We start from the raw sequence: 20581 nt of genomic DNA on the forward strand, positions 1-20581 counted from the left end.
TGCGTTTGTGGGTATGGGCTCACAGTTTGCACACCTACACCACCAGGCAACTGGGATCACTCCTGGTCACCCGTCTCCATTAAAGTTTTTCTCCTCTCTCTTTCTTCCTACTGAGTCTCCATCTGTAGAAGTTGTCCCTCTGTGTACTCCAGTCAGAAAAGTATCCCCTCGTATCTGCAGGAAAACGGCATGTCATGTTCACTCGAGGTGAAATCCCTTATTTTTGGTTTGTTGTTGTTTCCTCTGACAAAGCTTGCAGACCTAAACAGCTGTTCGGGTACACCGAGGCGGAAGTACACGTAGGCGGTAGCTGAAGCTTGCATTGCAAAATAGTGCCAACATAGAGGCTGTCTGGGTGAAAAATACACACTTGAAAACACTTGAAAATGTTTATATAGCATACAATTGAGCCAACATTGTTTGTGGCTCATTTTTTTCTAAAAATCAATAAATTAAGCAGTGAAAATGTAGCTTCCCTGCTGGGTCTTCTTAAAGGGGTAAAGGACACTGAAATCCCCGGAGACTAATGCCACTGCTATTGCCAAGTGCCTGATACAACCTAACTTCAAAAATACCAAAATATCCCTTTAATCCTTGAGTCCAGGTGAATATTTATGCAAAGGTAAAAAAAAAAAAAAAAAACGAAGAACAAATCAAAATGTTAAAATGTTAAATTCACAAGTATGGGATGAACGTGAGGCTTAGTGACCTGGATATTTGACTTCCAAAATCAAATCAGTTCATCTTTGTTTTAGAGTTGTAAAAAATTTGAAAAAAATGCTTTGAAATATTTCTTGAGTTTTTGTATTCATAAGCAAGGGATAAACAAGAAGCCTTGTCATTTGACCACCACAATAGAAAAAGATAATTCTGTCAGACTGGAAATTTGGGAAAGTTTTAAGAAAATCCTCAAAAGCCTTCTTGAAATATTGCGTCCACAAGAATTATTGACAGATGTAGGGACAGATGTACGGATAGACAAACAGACAACCAGAAAGCATACAGTAATGCCTCCAGCCTCGGCTGTTGCTGGTGCGGAGGCATAAAAAACAGACTCATGCACAGCTTTAAACTCAGCAATCTGGCTCCAAATCTGTCAAGCCCCAGCCTCATCTTATCGTATGTCCTGCCAGGTCCTCCTACATAAAACACAGCTCCTTGCTTATGTAAATTCCCCACAATCCCTCTGTCAATCATCTGATCACTTGCCGGGAGTGTGGAACCACTGTAGCTCCAGACACCTGACTAAATAAACCGACAGGGTGTCAAGCAGGAGGGGGATCATGTGAGGTGTTAAAGGTTGTGCTTCCCCTCCAGTACATTTATCCCCAGTGAGGCCCAAGAACGGTAGATCCCTGCGCCTCAGTACACCACCGTGTCATTAATATGAGACGTCCCTGTAGAGAGCGCTATGATGACACAAGGTTTAATCACAGCCAGGAGGTGAAAGAACGAGCCTCAGTCAACCCTTAATCTCCTCTGTGGTTAGACACATCTGGTCTGAGGAGCTTTGAACTTTACATCTCCTGATATCTGGTATCTCAAGGCTTTATTGGATTCTGTATGTAAATGCATTAGGGTTTGATAAATTAGCTCATAACCACCATTCTCCTCAATTAATTATGAGTCTTTGTTGAGCAGCCATGATCAAGATATCTTTCTTCATCTTGATTTTGGTTCTATTCACTCTTGAGGTGAGATGAGCAGCCTGCTTTCTTAAATTAATTGAGTTAATTAAAGCTCCTATGAGGAATTTCTTGTTTGTGTCAAATTTGGCATCCCCTGTGGACAAAACACTCACACACTGCCTTATCTCTTTGGGGATTTTGTCCTCTCGATGTGTAGTGTTTTTTTCCTGATTAAGAAATAATCTTTTAGCAGTCAATGCTATCTCTCTCTGTGAATCAGGGATATCAGTATTCCTGGCTACCATTACACCATGGCAACAAAGAACATTCCAAGAAACTCTGTTTGGGAGACTCTATGGTCATATGGAAGAAAGTTATTTGGTCTGATGAAACCAAAATGCCAAAATGGTGCTTTTTTGGCCATTAGACAAGACACTTTGTGACATTAAACACTGCATAGCACTACAAGTACACCATCCCCTCTGGGAAGCACAGCAGCATCATGCCATGGGGATGCCTCCTGGCAGCCAGCCCTGGAAGAATTGTAAAGGTAGAGATTAAAAAGAATGGAGCAAAATATAGGAAAATTCTGGAGGACAATCTTATTCAGTCTGCAAGAAAAACTCAGGCTTGGGAAAGGGATTTGTTTTCCAACAAGACAGTGACCTGAAGCATACAGCGTAAGCTACACAGAAATGGTTCTGGAGTGGCTGAGTCCCCAGACCTCAATCCAATAGAGAATTTGTGGCCCAACTTGAAAAGCGCCTGCCATACATTTTTTTCTGTCAAAGGAGCCAAATTATATTGACCATGATTGATTTATGAAACCAATGAAGTGGTATAACATCTAAGGGGGTAAAAACTCTTTATAGGCCCTGTATAGAAATAATCTGTCTTGTTGTTGATGGTCTTGTTTGCTTCTGTAGCTCATAAAGAAGTGTCAGTATATTTTCAGTCTGTTTCATATCCAACTCAAAGCTCCTCATGGAGATTTAAAATAATAAGGGGCAATTTTTTTATTTTCTTGCCAGTTGTGTGTTTTTATTAAATGATCTTTTGCTGTAGTGTTGTGAAAATCAAACAAGGAGGTCTCTTTTTTTCTTCATTTCCCAGGCTGCTTTGCGTCACCGGGAGGTCCGCCCATGAAAGGACTGACATCGTCCAAGTTGATGTGGATCAAAGTGGGGTGGGAACATCCAGGGAGACCTTCTCATACTTAGTGAGTGTCTTCCAGACATCAACTATCCTGCTGTCCACTTTCTTCTTCTTTAACGCTCTCTTGTTCCTCATTCCCCACTGGGAAAGCCCTCCCAAGTGTGTCAGTTGAGTGTTAACAGATGCGTTTTATGATTCTCAGGAATGTGAATGTGTGGGAGTCTTCAAACGTTTATCTGAGCAGCAAACTAAGCACCATTGTCATCCTGAGCTGGCTGCCAGCAAAAACAAATATGGTGATTGTGGGAATGTCCCTCTTCTCTGGCTCCATCCAGACAGGCTATCATGCATTGTGTTTCTGGACCTCAACCCACACCCTGCCATTGGATTAAGCCAGTGGAAATGCACCTCTTGTTTCTTTTTCTTTATAGACAAAGAGTTTTTCCAAGCACAGAGTTGGAACAGTTTGATTTAAGGGACTTCTAGGAGTACTGTGAGTCACTCTACAGAGAAATCACCCAGATCTCCAAGCCCGTTTTTGATTCTTGTCCGTTGTGGGAACTCCATTTTTACTTCTTCCAGGGTTCTTTATTGCAGGGTGTTGAAGGGAAGATGTGGGAGAAAGGGAAAACAGTTCTGGAGACAGGATATGTGCTTCTGCTGCATCTCCTTCCTCAAACCTTTAGACGGAAACATCTGCCTCCTTACGCCCACCCTTAGACCAGAACACACAATAGGTCTCCTCCATCTGTGCACGCTGAGGAAGTGAATCCTGTCAGTGAGGATAAGAGGGTTTCCCTGGAGGCGAGGTTCACGGCGGGGATAGAAAGTTCGGAAAGAACAGGAATGCTGATGCTGGTAGCTGCAGAGCTTGATGAGGATATTCATCTTTGCCTGAGGATCCTTTGTGTGTTTGTGCGCATCCGTATGTGTTTACATGTGCCTATATATGAAGACATGCTTTGCTCCACACGCATGCATCCACGTTATTAATTCTTACCAATAGTAGTCCTGGAAGTTTGAGCCCAAAGGCCTGTTGGCTTGAGAAGCTTTTTAACATACTGCAGCATGGCCTGTCTCTGCAGTTTTTCTTCACTAATTTCCTCTTGTAGTCAGCAGCTGTCTCAGCTGATCTATGGAGACCACAGATTTGAACCTCAAAGGATGAGGAAAGATTTTATTTGGTGTCAAGAAAGGCATCAAAGATCACAAAACACATTTTGAGTAAGCCTGTCTTTTCTAGTGACAGAAGCTGTCAGGCGTCCAGTGATAAATATGAGAACTTGTTAGTCATGTGCTCGATCTCTCGTCTGTATTCAGATCCCAAAGCTGCTCTCCATGGAGCCGAGGAAGGGATCTCGTGCTGGAGGAACTAGAGTGACAATAATGGGGGAAAACCTGGACATTGGCTCTCAGAGCAGAGTCATGGTCAACAACACACTGCCTTGTACCATCACAGAGTGAGTACTTTTGAAGTCTTACATGCAAGTCCGGGTCAAGTTAACACTTGTTTTCTCCATAGTTAGCACAAAGTGGGAGAAATGCATGGACCTAATGATTAAATATTCAACAGCTGAGGGGCTGTGTGGGGCAATGCAAGGCCTGCATGAAGATTACTCTTTTCCAGTACATCAAAAAGTCTGATCTTAGTTAAGCTCTGAGTTACATCTGACTCGGGTTGGAGTTTCATGTTTAAAGTCATCAGCTCTTTCACAGAAATGTATATTATTAATGAGTTCTTATCTGAAAATCTGCCATGAGTAGTTCTTTGATTTTAATTGGAAATGCTTTTATTACCCTCACAGGATGTGTGGTAACAACGGATGTTTCTCATTTTTTAGACAAACAGATGAAACCATTGAGTGCACCATGCCTCCAGCCCTGCAGCCACACACTGAGTCTGTGCCAGTGTGTGTGGAGTTTGAAAGCCTTCCCTGTCAAAGTGTCGAGCTCAGCACCACATATACCTACGAGAAGAACCCCACTATCAGCTCCATCCACCCCACAAAGAGCTTCCTCAGGTACGTTAACTGACACACACAACAAGCACTAAAACCCCAAATCTCTCAAACATCATAAGCAGGATGACTCTGTGGTTTCCCTCCCAGAGTCTCTGACATAAGTCATTACTGTAATGTCATCCTGATGTGCAGCATTTTCTCCCCATTGTGTGTTAAATAGCGCAGCATGTGTGTGACAGGGCAGCGGCATGTCTTTGATGGCATGTGTGGGGATTTTCACTGCAGTGGAACTGCTTAGCATTATTATCTGGTCCCCTGTTTCTGTCTTGTTTCAGAGCATTTGCCCAAAGTATTTGCATACCAGCGGGAATTTGACATTTTTTTGTCATGGTAGAGATGTGACTCTCTGTCTTTGTGTCTTTGTGTTTGCTGTATGTGTGTCTGTGTGTGTTACAGCGGTGGCAGGACCATCACTGTGACAGGCCAGGGTTTTGATCTGGTGCAGAGTGTCACCATGCAGGTGCTGGGAGTTGGACAAACAGTGAGTAAACAGATGGATTCTTTCTTTTTTTTTAGCTTGAGTAAAGCGTTTTCAACCATATTACCAGTGTGTGTGAATCTACACAAAAGTACCACAAAATTAAGAGTGGGTTTTTACTTACTAAAGTGGGAGAATCATGCTGATTTCATGCAAAAATGATGACAAGCCTCTTCTTTGTTTGCAAGCTTAAAATATTAGCTGGTTAGCTTAGCATAGCATGGAGACTTACTTTGACACTGTTAAAACAAGGCTGGTTCTGTTTAAGGCAACAAAAGTCAACAAATCAAATATTACATACACTCACAATGCATCTTGTTCATTTATTTCCTAGACTTAAATGAGATTCAACAGCTTAAAAATTCATTCGGACCTTTAGGCCTGCTGGGTTTTTGTTATTTTCTGTTTTATATCAATATTTTCTGCAAACTATTGATAAGGACGGGAATATGCATATCATGTCAAACAATAAGTCAAACTTTATTCATATGGCTACATTCAAACAAAGTGAAACTTGTTTTCAGTGACCTACAGAGGAGTGGGCAGTGATTGGACAATACAAAATTATTTATAAAGATAATGCATGATTAGAAATATAAGACTAAGCAGTAAAAACATGCACTGATATCCACAAAAAGTAAAATGTTACAGTAATAGAATTGAGTAAAATCCAAACTTTTCTCTGAGAAAGATGTAAACAGTGACAGTTTATAGAGAACATTTTGCAGATAGAGCATGTTATTTACCATATTCTACATTATGGTCCATCAGTCTTGCCCTCTCTGCTCCTTCCTCAGTACTGCACAGTGGTCTCCCCCACCATGATCACCTGCCCCTCTCACGCCTCCAGCCAGTCCCAGGAGACATCGGTGGAGTTCTATTTGAATGGAGTCCCCTACACGGGCGACAGTAACTCCTCTGATGACAGTGAGGAGGAGGAAGAGGACGAGGAGCCTCATAAAGATCACTTCCAATTGGAGTATGTGGAAGACCCTCAGTTCTTCACTGCCAACAAGGAGAAGCTGATTAAACATCACCCAGGAGAGCCGCTGACGCTAATCATCAACGTGAGTGACACTGCTGACATTGGAAGTCCAGATTAGTGCTTCACTGCTGTTTTGGTTTTCTGATAAACCAAGCAAACATTGAGGTTCAATGAATCCGTGCAGAATATGAGACAGAATAGGAGTATTTTTTATTGAATTGCAATAGAACATATTTACATTTTGCAGAAACATTTATGATCAGATTTGAATATGAAGAAATAATTCCAGTAAAATTTGGCTTGTATCATGAATTTCAGAATTAAACCTGTAAATTATCTAAGTCAAAACAATCATAGATAAACTATAAATTGATAAAGAAATTAAGACCAATATATGGCACTTCCCTGTTGAGTAAGAAGCAATCTTAGCTAGTGAACACAATATTTTGAAGCATCTCAAGTAAAAAAGACAGAGGACTACTGGAAAAATACCCAACAGCTCTTAGATGAGAATCATAACTCAAACCCATATCTTATTTGTATATCTATATTTCTATATCTCTTTTGGCCCTTTATTTTCCTTGAAAATGCATGTCATATTCATTCTTATTATGCCTGTATTCCCAGCACACCTATAATGACTATATGTTACCTCTTGGAGCATGAGGCTCTGGGCAATTATTTACTTTTGCTTAATGGTAAAGCCACCTTTGAACATGGTAAGTAAAACTCATTACAAGCACATAGAAGAGGGAGGTGATAACTTTTATTTCCTGCATTTGGTGCAGGATGAAACTGCTGAATTATGTTTTCTCCTCATCAGTTTGTTTGGTTACACTTTATTTCATTGGGCCCTTCTTACCTAGTAATTTTATTGTAATAAGTGTAAGTAGCTAGTAATTTCTTAAAGAAGAGGTGTAATTGCCTAGTAAAACGTGGACATTTTAATAAGTAATAACTTTGTTATATTTACCTAGTGATAATGTGTTATTTATCAAGTTATTTCTCATAAAATTGTGGCATTTTTCTGGTAATTAGGTGGTATTTTACCTTCACCCTCTAACCTTAACCCTAACCCTTACCCTTGTAATATTGTATAAATTCTCTAGTAATTGATTGGTATCTTAGAATTTAGATGATAATTTTCTAAAGACGTTGCTTGATAATTCCCAGGTAATTTCTACATTTTGGCCCACTAAATTAAACTTTGTAATTTTTAGAGTCAGACTTAGGGTTAAGGGTTAGAGTTGAGTTAGACGGTTAGGTTTAGAGTCAGGGTTAGGGTTAGGGTTAAATAACACTAACTACCATAGAATTGCCATAATATCACAAAAAATACTTGATAATTAATATATTATTATTAGGTAATTAGGTATTATTAGGTAAATACATCCTTAATTTTACCATAATTTTGGGTTATCCCTTGGTAAAATGTAAATGCCTAATTACCACCTTAATTTTGAGAAATTACTAAATAATTACACTTGATAATATAAAATTGCTTGGTAATGAAGGCCCCCTAAAATAAATTGTTAAAGTTTGTTCCTCTACACTCTTTCATTGGTGCGGTAAATAGTTAACCTACATTGATATAAGGGCAACAACTGTCACTGTAGCGTTGGACTCTGTTGCTTCCTCTGTCATTTCCATGTTGTTCTTTCTACATCCTGTCCTGCTTCCTGACACCCCTACCATCCCTTTCATTCAGGGACAGGGATCATTCAGGGGCAGCCTGTCCTTAAATTTTCTCAAACTATTCAGGAGTGTGTGATCAAAAACAGCTTTCACTTGTAAAAACAAATATTTTGTAACCAGATCTAAAACTGGGGCATTGTTTAGCACAAACTACCACAATTGTTTTTTTCTCAACGATTGAAGCAAAAGCCCCCCCCCATTAGCATCCTGAGTTTTTTGCCAATAGCGTTGTGAATTGTACTTAACCACATGCTTGCAGTCACCATGGATGAGAAGTTAAGGAATCATTCACGGGATGTCAGATTTGAATCTGTAGATTAATCAATAAAAAATAAATGTCAGCTTCCATACTGAGAGTACACATTAGCTGCATAGGCTATGTAGATACTGTAGTTATGCCGCTAAGTTAGCTAAAATAAACCTCATGAAGCACAGCTTCCTGTTGTTTCTGTCTAAACTTTGCATAGAAATGAGATGTTAATCCTGATTATTAAAGCGATTTGGAGATTAATATACAGTATGCCTAAACATAATCTGTTACACCTCAAACGGGATATTAATATTCCCCTACTTTCTGCTGGAGAGGACAAAATCAAGAAACTACCTTTGACAACTTTTCAGCTCGGTAAATCCTAAATGCCATATTGAGAATTATTGTTAATTAACTGAGTCACAGATTTAACTTTGTCTAGTTATTAATACAACAGAGCAACAGGTGCTAGCATTACAGAAAACATGTATAACTTCAGCCTATAATTGCATTTAGCTAGATGTTTGATTTAAACTGCTTTTTCTAAATTTAAGATTTATTCCTTTCCAAACGACCACCATTCTTGCTAAATCAACCTAGTAAACCACTGGTAGAATCACATTTTTGCTGTCATCGTTACTGTACCATAAGTGCCAACCACATTCATAACTACAGTAGACCCCCCCTGAAAGTACTGACAAATTACAGTATTTCCATTCTGACAGAGAGGGCATCTCACGGTAACAGTGTGCAAGAGGAAATTATAATCACAGCAACTGAAGCTGAGCAGCTCTTAGATTCACTTAGCAAGTCATCTGCAATAGCAATCCAGCAGAACCTCAAAAATAGGGGGCTCACGAACTTTCAGGAGTATACATGGATAGTAACTTGAATGGTACAGAAAAATGTCAAGTTAGTGACATGCAGTAATATGATATGAATGCATACAGATGGAGAGAGAGAGTCACAACAAATCCCCTCAAAGTAGGACAGTCAAAAATAAACAACATTGGCAGTCAATGAAACTCTCCTAGAACAGGAAAAATCAGTGCTGATAATAGGAGCGTTTCAAAACAGAATTAGATAGTGACCATCTAGTTAGAACTCCTAATGCAGGTTTAAACGTAAGTGTGAAGGAGTTTTCCTGAAAGTTTTGATCATCTGGGGGTGAACAGTGTGAATCAAGTCAAACTTTGAGATATCCCCAGCAATAAGCAGCAGCTTTAGACACTCTAGGCTTCTGAATACACTTATTCAGAGTGAACAAGTGATGGTATTTTCTAAACGCTTGTTGCCTGTTTCCAAGCCACAGCTGTAAACTCACTGCCCCCACTGTGAGATGCAGACACAGTTGAATGTTCCTTTATTCATATTCACATAAACCAGAGGCACATAAAACACATCAAAGGCCCTGTCCTCTGAAACGTGTTGATTTCTGTTCGGCGGGGGGGTGTCTGTCGGGGGGGAAAGGCACAGTGGCAGCTCAGTGGGAGGCCCCATGTTCCTGTGTCCTGGTGAATCAAGGCACCTGTCTGCATGGATTCATCATCCTAAAGGCCTGCTGGCTGTACGACACGCACATGCTAAGAGCACGGACAGGGACGTTTGAACCCGACGCAGCTTCCTCTTGATGTGTTTGCGTGTCAGGAAGAGGCCCCTGCAGGAATCGCTGCCTCAGCCTGTCTACACGAGCAACTCGTCTGTTGTTTCCTGTTTTCTTTAGGAAGGTGGATTCCACTTGTGGGTGACCTGAAGGGGGGAGAGAGTCTGGAGACAGAATGTGTTTGCTTCATAGGGAGCTTGTTAGTCAGACGGATCCTATATTAAGAACCTGAGCTGGAATGTGGGTGGGTTTTGTTTGTTTTCATCCTGTTTTGACCTTAAGAATCTCTTGTTTTGGTCCAGTGAGTTTAAGTGTGAGAATGTTGTGTTGTATATGGTGGTTATACAGTTCATTTTACAATATGCTCAGTGCTCAAACATGTTTTGTATGTTACTCAGATAGAGGCTTAGGTGTCGATTTGTGTGTATTGAGAATGTGTATGCATATGTGTGTGCGTGTGAGTTGAGTCTATGTTAGGAAGCATTTGTTGACAGAGACCCAGGGGGTGGCATCCTGCAGTAGGGACAGGACAGGGCCCTAAGGGTGTAATCAAAGCAAGGAAGCACACTGGGAATAAACACACAAACGCACAAACACACACACATTTCCTCACTTGTCATTCTTATATTAAAGGGAAATTGCAGTTTCATACAAGTGGTGTCCTATTTTTGTAGTTCCTTCCATCATCCCTGAATGTAAATAGTAACAGGATACATTCCAAGGTAATTAAAGATAATAAGGAGTATTCCTCTATCAGTAAAATAAATCAAACAAGATAAAACAGACACTTTAAGCAAACTCCCTGAGCTTTATTCACTAAGAATGAATTGCACCCATTAATAGCTCCAAAACATGTTTTTCATTTAATTCACGAATCATATACAGTGAGGCTTTTTTAAAGACAGCTTTTCCAAACATCCTAGTTTTATTTTTGATGCTTACATAATTTTATTTCCACACAGAAAAAAATGATTTCAGAACAAAACAAACACAGGGTGTGTATAATAAGCCCCCTTTAGAACTGACCTTTTTGTTAAGCTGTAGCACAAACCACTGTTGTGCAATGATATACTTCAACTTTCTAATACTCAAAGCTTCTAAAGTCAAGATAAAACTGTGGGTTATCTTCCAATTTACACTCAGTATAGAAAACCTCTGTAAGGTTTTGAGCTGTCACTGAAAAAGCAACACAGCAAAAACAAAACAAATAAGTTTAGACTCTAGAAAAAGAATTGTTGATCCTCACAAAGCAGGAGAAGGATATATATAAAGTTATCACTGCATTTCCAAGTGTCAAGAACTGGAGTGAGAAGTATCATCAGGAACTTCAAAGAGAGCCACACAGCCCAGGACAAGCCTGGCAGAGGTAGGAAAAGAAAAAGTTCAGACTGGAAAGAAAACTAGTGAGAGATGTTTCCCCAAAACAACTGCCAAGACACTAATGAATGACTTAGCACAGTCAGGAGTCATAGTCTCAAAGAAGACCATCACTGAAGCCCAGCACAGGAATGGACTACGAGGTTGCAGAAAAACTGGAGAAGGATTATGAATACTGCAAGCATGTCCTTTGTTCTGATGAGACCAAACTAGAGCTCTTTGACTATAGAGACATTGCTTATTTTTGGAGAAAGAAGGGAGAGGTGTATAACCCAAAGAACACTGTCTCTACAGTGAAACATGGCGGTGGGAGTGTTATGTCGTGGAGATGCTTCAGTGCGTCTAGAACTGGGAATCTTGTGAAGGTGGAAGGAATCATGAAGAAAGAAGGATATGTGAAGATTCTGAAACAAAACTTTTAGCGGTCAGCAGCAAGACTGGGTCTGGGTCGTCACTTTGTCTTCCAACACGACAATGGCCCAAAACATTCTTGGCTACTGGTGAAGAACTACCTCCAGAAGACCAAAGTGACCATTATTGACTGTCTTGCACAAAGCTCTGACTTGAATCCCATCGAAAATCTATGGGATGAACTGAAGACCAAGGTCCATGCCAGAAGGCCATCAAATCTAGAGATGCTTGAGAGATATGCCAAAGAAGAATGGGCTGGGATTCCTCAGGAGACGTGTCTGAGACTTGATGAAAACTACAACAAGTTATCCAACCAAAAGGAAACACTGTTGACTTTTAGCATTGGCGGGCTAATAATTTAGACCCTGGTAGTTTTTGTTTTTTTGTGAAAATATTTAGTGTGCAAAGTAAAATAGTGTAAGCATCAAAAATAAAACTAGGATGTTTAGGAAAGCTGTGTTAAAAATCCCTACTCTGTTTAACAGTACTAGGGAAATACTTGGGAAACACTGAAATTTTCATGGGGGGCTAATAATTTCATCCTCATCTGCTGCAATAATCATATTAGGCACAAAAACAAACAACAGATTGTTGTTGTTTTGCATCTGAACGTGATGAAAAGCTGTTTGCACCTTTCCAGTGCGTGGAGCTGTGTTTCCAAGCTGGTGATTTTGCACAGTTTTGTCTACATGCAGATGATGAACTAGGAAACATTTTTCAAGTTTATTGTGATGCTGGAATGCAAAATGAGTTACACCATATAATACAAAGCTTCCTCCCTGAATGGAGCAAGCCAGAGCACTCAAAGGTCTGCACTGATTTAAGTCATACGGGTGGGATTGTTGTCCTGATCACAAGAAAGTTTGTATGTGACACTGCAACATGATTGCCATCTTACCTCAAAAGATGGGAATTTTTTTTAAATTAAACTTTGCACAGCTTATTAATTTCTGAATCAGACACTTCTGCAATGAGGCTGATTTATATATAAAAGGACAAATTTCTCCTTAAATGATTGCCTAATGCCTCGTTTCAATACATGCAAACATCACTGACATAGAGATGCTGTTTGCTCTGCAGCATATTCAGGAGTACATTTCACCCATTTTATGTCTTTTGTGAACAAAACTGTAAAATTGCAACATCTGTCAGACTTTTCGGCTGATTTCAAATTCAGTTTGGTGATGTTGTTATATTTCTTGATCCTTGAAATCACTGAAAGCTGTAAGATAAAGGCTAAGGCCAAACATTTAGAGGTAGGGCTAAGGGAAAGGAGCAAAGGGTGAATTGGAAATGAGTCTAATTAATTATGAATTATAAAAATGAAAATCCTAGAAATTTATGACGAGGAGCTATTTGTTTAGAGATTTTAAGTCGTATGTACATTGGAAGGCAACTTTTATATCCCTCTGTTAACTTTTTTTTGGACCAAGTTACCTCCTTACCACTTTGTTTGCTAGCACAGGGGAAAAATGTCCAAAAGTTGTTTACTGTGTGTTTGAAGCGCTACAAAGACAGTAATGAAACAAGAAGTGTTTTCCTATCCAGATAATCTGTAGAGGTGGAAGTTAACTTAAGCAAGGCAGAATGTGAACAGATTTTAGTACCTTGTGATTGGATCAAACAGATGTTTATCCAATTACTGATTTTACATTTTGTAGTGTTTCTGTTGGAATTTGTGCCCATTCATCCTGTAGAGCATTTATGAGGTCAGGCACTGATGCTGAATGAGAAGGCCTGGCTTGCGATTTCCTTACCAGTTAATCCCAAAGCTGCTTATTTGGGATTTAAGTCAGGGCTTTGTGCTGGCCTGTCAAGTTCTTCCTCACCGAACTCATCAAACTATGTCTTTATAGTCCTTGCTTTGTGAACTGGAGCACAGTCATGTTGGAATAGAAAAGCCACCCCCAAACTGTAGCCACAAGGTTGGAAGCATAGCATTGTCCAAAATGTCTTGGTCTGCTGAAATGTTAAGATTGTCCTTCAAGGGGCAAGGACCAAATTCTGAAAAACAGCTTAAACCATCATCCCTCCTCCTTTACAGTTGCACGTCAGGCAGGTGACGTTCCCTCAGCATCTGCCAAACCCAGACTCACCCATCTGACCACTCCATCCAACGCTTGACATTGGACTTGATGGTGTGAGGCTTGTATGCCATTGTTCAGCCATGGACATCCATTCCATGAAGCTCCCACTCAAGTTTTTTGAGCTTGCATTAAAGCCAGTGGAAGTTCAGAACTCATCAGCCTTGGAATCAGCTGGGTGTTGGCGACTTTCACCTTAAAAGCTCCTTGCTGTTGTTCCTAAATGCTACCACTTACTCATGATATCACATACAGATGTCTGTGGGAAATCATTTCTGTATCACAAATGTTTGCAAATGGAGACTGCATGGCTAGGTGCTTGATTTTATACACTTGTGGCAACAGGTCTGATTGAAACAACGGGTCTTATTGAAACACCTGAATTCAGTAATTAACAGTTGTGGCCAAATACTTTTGTCTATATAGTTTACACCCGAAACAGGCAGTTCATTGAATGTCAGGTTGTTCACCGTGTATATATATATATATATATATATATACTAAACCACTAAAAATGTTAAATTTAATCAGAAAACAGTAAAGGTTGTTTTGCAGCCTGGACGCTTTTGCTCATAACTTAAAAAATCCTACTAAATGAAATAAATACTACGTTATTTGTAGCTGTTTGAATTTTCTCCTTACTCTAAAGATATCAGTGACATCAGGGTTATTTTAAAGGTTAGAAAGCTCAGTGTAACGCCAAAAAATGTGCAACTGTGCCATTTTTTGTGTTTATTTTGATATTTGCACTACAGGATGCGTATATGTGGTAAGGTGGTTAGGGAGCTTCTTTAATTAGCATTGAGAGGTGGGGTTTGAACTGACTCATAGTTAGGATGATAAAAACTGTGCAGCTTATTCCAGCGGGCTCCTGTAAAGGCCCTGAGAATGTTATTTTGGGCTGAAGCAAGGATGACTGTCAGCGGGGTTTGTTTGGACAAACTTCCATGGCCATGTGAGAGAGGCAGCGGGAATGTTTGCTGCTCTAAGCTGAACTCTAGCCCAAAAACTAGATGAGTTTTCTTCTGGCTTCCTCTGTGTGACAGCTGCGTGACACGCCTGTGCAGCTCCATTTCTGCATAGATGTGTGGAAAGGCTGCATATGTGCCTGATGTATGTGGGTTTAAGCTGCTGTGGTCTTCATGAATGTTATCTATGCTTGGTCAAACCAAACCATTTCACTATCACCACTGACTGGCTGATGGCTGTTTTTGCACTTCTTTGTTGCAGAAAGGACCAAGCGGCCTGGAACTAATGCCAGAGGAATACTTAGTGATGATTGGCTCCTATCCCTGTAACATCAGCTTCCACAATGACCAGCTGTTCCACTGCACCATCAACGGACTGCTCAGCTCTAGCGAGAGAGAGCTGCCTGTCACTGTAAGTATGCAAGCAGGTACTACACCCATAGGAGGTATAAAACAGGGACATATCAGTGATTCCAGTCACCCAGAGCAGAGTTTTCAAGCTGTTTCAATAAGCCTGGTTTCTACTTATTTGTAAAATCTACTCCGCAGCATCACCATAGTCCTTGTGTCACTCTGCAGTACCCCATCCAAACACCACTCAGTGCAAAGCAATTTCTATGCCAGTTTCTGGTCCCACCACAGCATTTCCTGTGGCTTCGTGTACAGGAAACTATAGCCACTGAAACTGAGCTTATTGTTAGACTTGGATTTGATAAATTAGGGGTAAAATGATTATAAAGCAGTTATTTCAAAGATGAAAAGAAAGGAGACATTGCTTACTGGGCCACTGAGACTGGCATGGATGAAGAAATCCAAATCTGAAATTTTCTGGTGATATGACTGGGTGTAATGCTGTCTGCAGAAAGCATGCACCAAATCCCTCAGGAGTCAGCATTACTAGTCGGTTAACCTAATACTTAATGTTTTCTATCAGCTCAGGCCCACAATCCCTGCCACTGGCAGCGAATGTAGCTTTGGTTAGGACTACTGCCATGCAGCCACAGTGCTCTTTAACAAACCAGTAGCATCTCATAGGAACTGTGTGGTTTAGCACTATTGTTATCCAGAAAATAGTAATAAAGTTCTACAAGACTGCATCAGGTTTTGCTCACAAATAATCAAAGCATTGAGTGGTGACTGCACAGAAATGTTGATTTTAACCTGCAAAGAGGATTGAAGGCCAGTGTTAGTGATAATAGTATTAGCAAAATCTGCATCTTGTCTTCATGTTGCTTGTCTACTATCACTTTGAAGTATTAATAATGCTTGATTTTGACTGATTTCTGGGTGTTTTGTTTATTTGTTACAATCAGATGTGAAATTATTTGCCATAGCAACATCACAAGTCTGCAGCTATTTATTTCTCTATAGAGTGTACACGATATTTCTGTAGATATTACTCAAAGACTGGCAATCACTAGTGCTAACCAGAGATCCAATCACAGGGCTTGCAGTCTGTGTGGTTTCAACACAGTTACATAATAATAATAATAATATCTTGAATTTATATAGCCCCTTTCAAGAAACCCAAGGACGCTTTACAGGAACACATTTTTTTGAAGGGGGTGTACTGTACATTGGCTTCATACATAGGCCTCTGCACCTTGTTCAGTTGACCTACAGCGGGTGCTATGGCACAGATTGGGCATAGAAGTATAAATCAGTGTTAACTGTGGCAACTACTCTAAATTTAGTCTCAGTCTTTGGATCAAAATACCTTGTTTAAGTCCCAGTTTAGTTATTTTCACTTTTAAATGTTTTAGTTGATGGAAACTGAAACATTTTAGTCAATTTTTATTAGCCATATTGTAAAATGTATATGAATATGAAACACTCGATTTAATGCACTATCAATACTTCAATTCCCTCATAATATTCTGAAGAAAATAGGGACATACCTTGAATGCTCCCTCACCTAACCTCTGCTTGTGTTTTCCCCTAAGTGGAAAAATTTCCAATGTTCAAGAGTTTGAGCTTGCAACAGTCCAGCACCAACATTTTAGTCTCATTTCAGTCTCTTTGATGAAAACTAAATTTACTTTTCATTCAAGTTCTTATCATCAAAGATCTATTTTCAGCTTATCTTAGTCTTGTTTTCATCATGGAAAAAGAAACTATTTTCAGTCATATCTTTCAGTCACCACTGGTTCCCAACCTGGGGTGCAGAATCCCCTAGGTGGGGGTGCCAAAGATCTCATGGGGGGCAGATGGCTTTGTCTGCTCTAAGGTTGTCAATATTAGATTGGTATATATTAACTAAGATAATGGAAAAACTTGTGTTTGGAACCACTGTTTTAGAAGATGTAATTAACACTGGTATAAATCAGGCTTCACTCAACCAGACACAGGTAGAGAGGTGGGGCTTAGGCAGACATTTATCTGTTTTGCCTGTCTTGGCCAGAACACCCCTGTAAATAATATTTGTGATATCAATGAAGTTTTTCTGTTTGAATAAATCTAAATAAATACATTTAGCTTACAAAATTCTTACCCATCAGTCAGGTTAGCCATGCCTCTTACTGTGTAAAATCCTCCTTGAAGTAGGCGGACCTGTTTGATTCTGCTGTAAAATCTTATCTTTTTTTTAGATTATTTTCTGGATTTTTGCCTTTAGTACATAGGACAGCCAAAGAGAGACAGGAAACATAGGGAGAGAGTGAGGGAAGCTATGCACAGAACATGCGCCAAGACCAGAAACCAATCCAGTGTGTCAAGAATTATAGTCTCAGTACATGGGTGCTCACTTTACCAACTGAGCTACTTTTAGGATTTGTATATGGGTAAAGGGACTTCTAAGACCAGCCTCACTGGAGCAACTGCGTTTTGTTTGCACCTTTACATTGGCTACATATATCAACATTTTAGGTTGCCATGTGACTACACCTCACTAAATTACCCATACAGCCATGTGTGTTAACAAAATATGTCTGATTAGACCCTGATTATTTCAGGATATCGCCCATCTGTCACACAGCGACACATTTAGTCAGCATTCACACCATCTGTGATGTTTATTCAAATACATTTGATCTGTGCAGGTTCACGCACAGCCCCTGTGTGTCTCTCTCCATGCATTATGAATGGTTTGCAGTCTCTGAGCATGCCACCGTGAATCAGCAGTTTAGTGGGGGTGGTGAGCCATCAGTCTGCACCACAGTGAAACAGTGAAATGTTTGCCTCTTATCATATATACCTTTAATCCAGCATCGGTTGGTCTATCATCACCTACGCTATCTACTGTCTCCTCACAGTTGAGATTTGAATCTCCTGACTCACTCCCCGCCTGCTTTGTGTTTTTGTTTTGTCTCCCATCTCTCTCCATCACAATTAAAAGTTTTAACCAAAACCTGGTCCAGCCTTTTCCTAACCCTACCCACGTTTCCCATCTGTTGCAGTCCTTTCTGCTGTTTTGATAGAGTTTTATTAAGTGGGGGAAGCGTTCATCTATATTTAAATATGAGCCAGACTGTAAGTGGTTTGCTGAAATAGCTCTGAAACATATGTTAGTCTGTCTCGGTCTATCAGCTGAGTTGCTCTGTAAGAGCTTATCCTCCACTTTGACACAGAAATAGAAAGAGGGCTTTTTTATTTTATTCCTCCCTCACTCTCTCCATCCATCCTCCTCTCTTGCTCTTTGTGTACCTGTGGCTCACTCCTGCACCCCAATCCCCCCTCCTCCTCTCCTCTCTCTCAGGATGTCTGATAATAAACACAGGCAATTAGCAAAGACATAAAGGCAGGGGCAAAGGCCAAATGGGAAGTCATAACACAAATGGGTGGGCTGCCTGCACGTGAGGAGTGAGGATGATTAGTGGGCCTATTCGACATTCGGGGAATAAACCGAGTGCAGATTTGAATAAATGCATACATGTCGGGGTGTTGCATTGCTTATGGCCATTTATGTGTCTTCACTTAGGTTCGTCGGCGTATCTATTTTTACATTCCTGTGTTTTGCTTGGCTCTGAAGTAGAGCTGAGCTGCAGAAGTGGATGTGGGGAAGCAGTGTTTTTTGTACCCTGAGCAAAACAGGAACATGGAACAATGGCATTTTCCCCTCCATTACACCAGGCTGGGCCATTGCAGTCTCTGGAAGGAGGCCTTCTCTCGCTGGTCTGAGTAGATGAACGCCTGGACCGAAAAGAGAAAGAGGGAATGTATAAAAGAAGGGGGGGGGTTGATGGGCCCAGTGAGCCAGATTCCCTCTCAGAGTAAGACCAGTGTAAGAAGGATTTGGTGGAGGCTTTTTATCTGAGGCTCTTTTTATGAAGTATATTCGGATTGGTGGAAGGAAAGAGAAAGATGTGAGGAGGGACCACAGAGACCCTGCTGACTAATCAGAAGGCAGAAGTGAAAGTCCTTTTCTTGTCACATCTGGGTTACTCTGAACTGGGTGACTCCTTCAGTTCAATGCAGCGAGAGGCCATTTTTCAAAATCCACAGTGTTATTTTCCTTTCTGTGTCTGCACCTGTGTTCGTAAAAAAAAATGATGTGTCCAGGCCTTTGTGTTCCCATTAAAAATTGCCTGTTATACAGCACAAATCTCAGCAAAGAAAATACTCCATGCACCGTCTATCCCTCATTATCACTGCACTAGCTTTGTGTTTATCTTAATGATTCTTCTCTCAACTCCATATTAGCTCTACAGGATGATCACGTTTGAATACAATATTGCCACAACATATATAAATAGTTTAAAATATCCGTGGTGGGTCGAAATATCAACGCAGCAATAAATTGTTGTCCTGACTCATTTGTTACAATCATTGTATCACCACAGCCAAATGTAGATCATTTAATAATTTAATTCTTAAAATGTGTCACACTAAACAGACTTCCCTGCCTGTTTGACTCATCTAATTACCACTTCATGACTCCTCATGCTTAGCTCAGCATTAAAGGCATGAATGAGTGTAACGTCAGTGAAAGAGGAAGCTGACAGCTGGATTAAAGAGGAAGAAGATGGTGCGATAATTTTGATAGCCGTTAAAGAGGCCAAGAGATGAAAGGTGATAAGAAGTGTAATTGACACCATGTTGATGAGAATACATATTTGATTCTGCGCCTGACCTTTTGAGGGGCACATTATAATCTTCAGTTAATCAGATATTATATTTTTATCCGATATAAATCAATTATCCTAGAAATGATGTATTAGTGCGTTATCATGATAGTGGGCTATGTATTGTGTGTCGTAAGTATTTGTGTTTTGACACATTGAATCATACCTTATCACACTGTATTGTATTATATCATGTTTTAAGTTTCCCTATCATTTCCAGTCCTACAGAACACTGATGAAGATATAGATAGCATCCACAGAAGATTCAAACAGCCCCAGATCTTACGGGGACAAATTATGAAAAACTCACTTTTCTGTATTTTTGCATATGTATTTGAGAATTAAGCCAACCCAGTCCTTTGTCTGTCTTTTGACCATGTCTGAATAAATGAAATCTGACAGCCTGTTCAGAATCTGAACCCAATATGACATCACAATGAGTCATCATGATAATAGGCTGTTTGCAATCACATGATCCCAAATGTCCATTGGGGGTCAGAAAATGGGGGCCAGCTTTGAATGATTGGGAATGGAGGAAAGTTAGTACTTTACAGTTCAAACTGAACCTCTACCCTGCAATTATCATCAGAAAATCTCTACATGCTTTTAAAGCGATCCATGCACTTTACAAAGAAGTGATTTTTACTGCAGTTTAACAGATTTAGTTGGCTAGCAGGCTAAACCTTCATAAGACTACATGAGGGTTGTGTGACACCGCTCATCCAGGCTTCAGACAGAGGTTTTTTTTAATTCCTGCCAGCCACCGTTTTCTTTTTCAATCTTTGTCTGAATATCTTACTATTTCCGGGGTTTCAAAAGTTGCTTAATAATTCAGAATGTGCACTTTGAACACTTGGCATAGTTGT

At 40.1% G+C, this 20581-nt stretch overlaps 1 protein-coding gene across 1 annotated transcript in view; it reads left to right on the forward strand.

Annotated features, from left to right (window-relative positions):
- plxnd1 (plexin D1) overlaps positions 1-20581 on the forward strand; it is a 107692-nt gene that overhangs the window by 59770 nt on the left and 27341 nt on the right. The window contains exons 14-19 of the mRNA XM_041799622.1: positions 2742-2847; positions 4104-4243; positions 4625-4804; positions 5201-5285; positions 6080-6349; positions 14918-15067. Coding sequence (XP_041655556.1) covers positions 2742-2847; positions 4104-4243; positions 4625-4804; positions 5201-5285; positions 6080-6349; positions 14918-15067 — 931 coding nt within the window. The remainder of the gene's footprint in view (positions 1-2741; positions 2848-4103; positions 4244-4624; positions 4805-5200; positions 5286-6079; positions 6350-14917; positions 15068-20581) is intronic.

Source organism: Cheilinus undulatus, linkage group 11 (genome assembly GCF_018320785.1).
Source record: "Cheilinus undulatus linkage group 11, ASM1832078v1, whole genome shotgun sequence".
Lineage (NCBI taxonomy): Eukaryota > Metazoa > Chordata > Actinopteri > Labriformes > Labridae > Cheilinus > Cheilinus undulatus.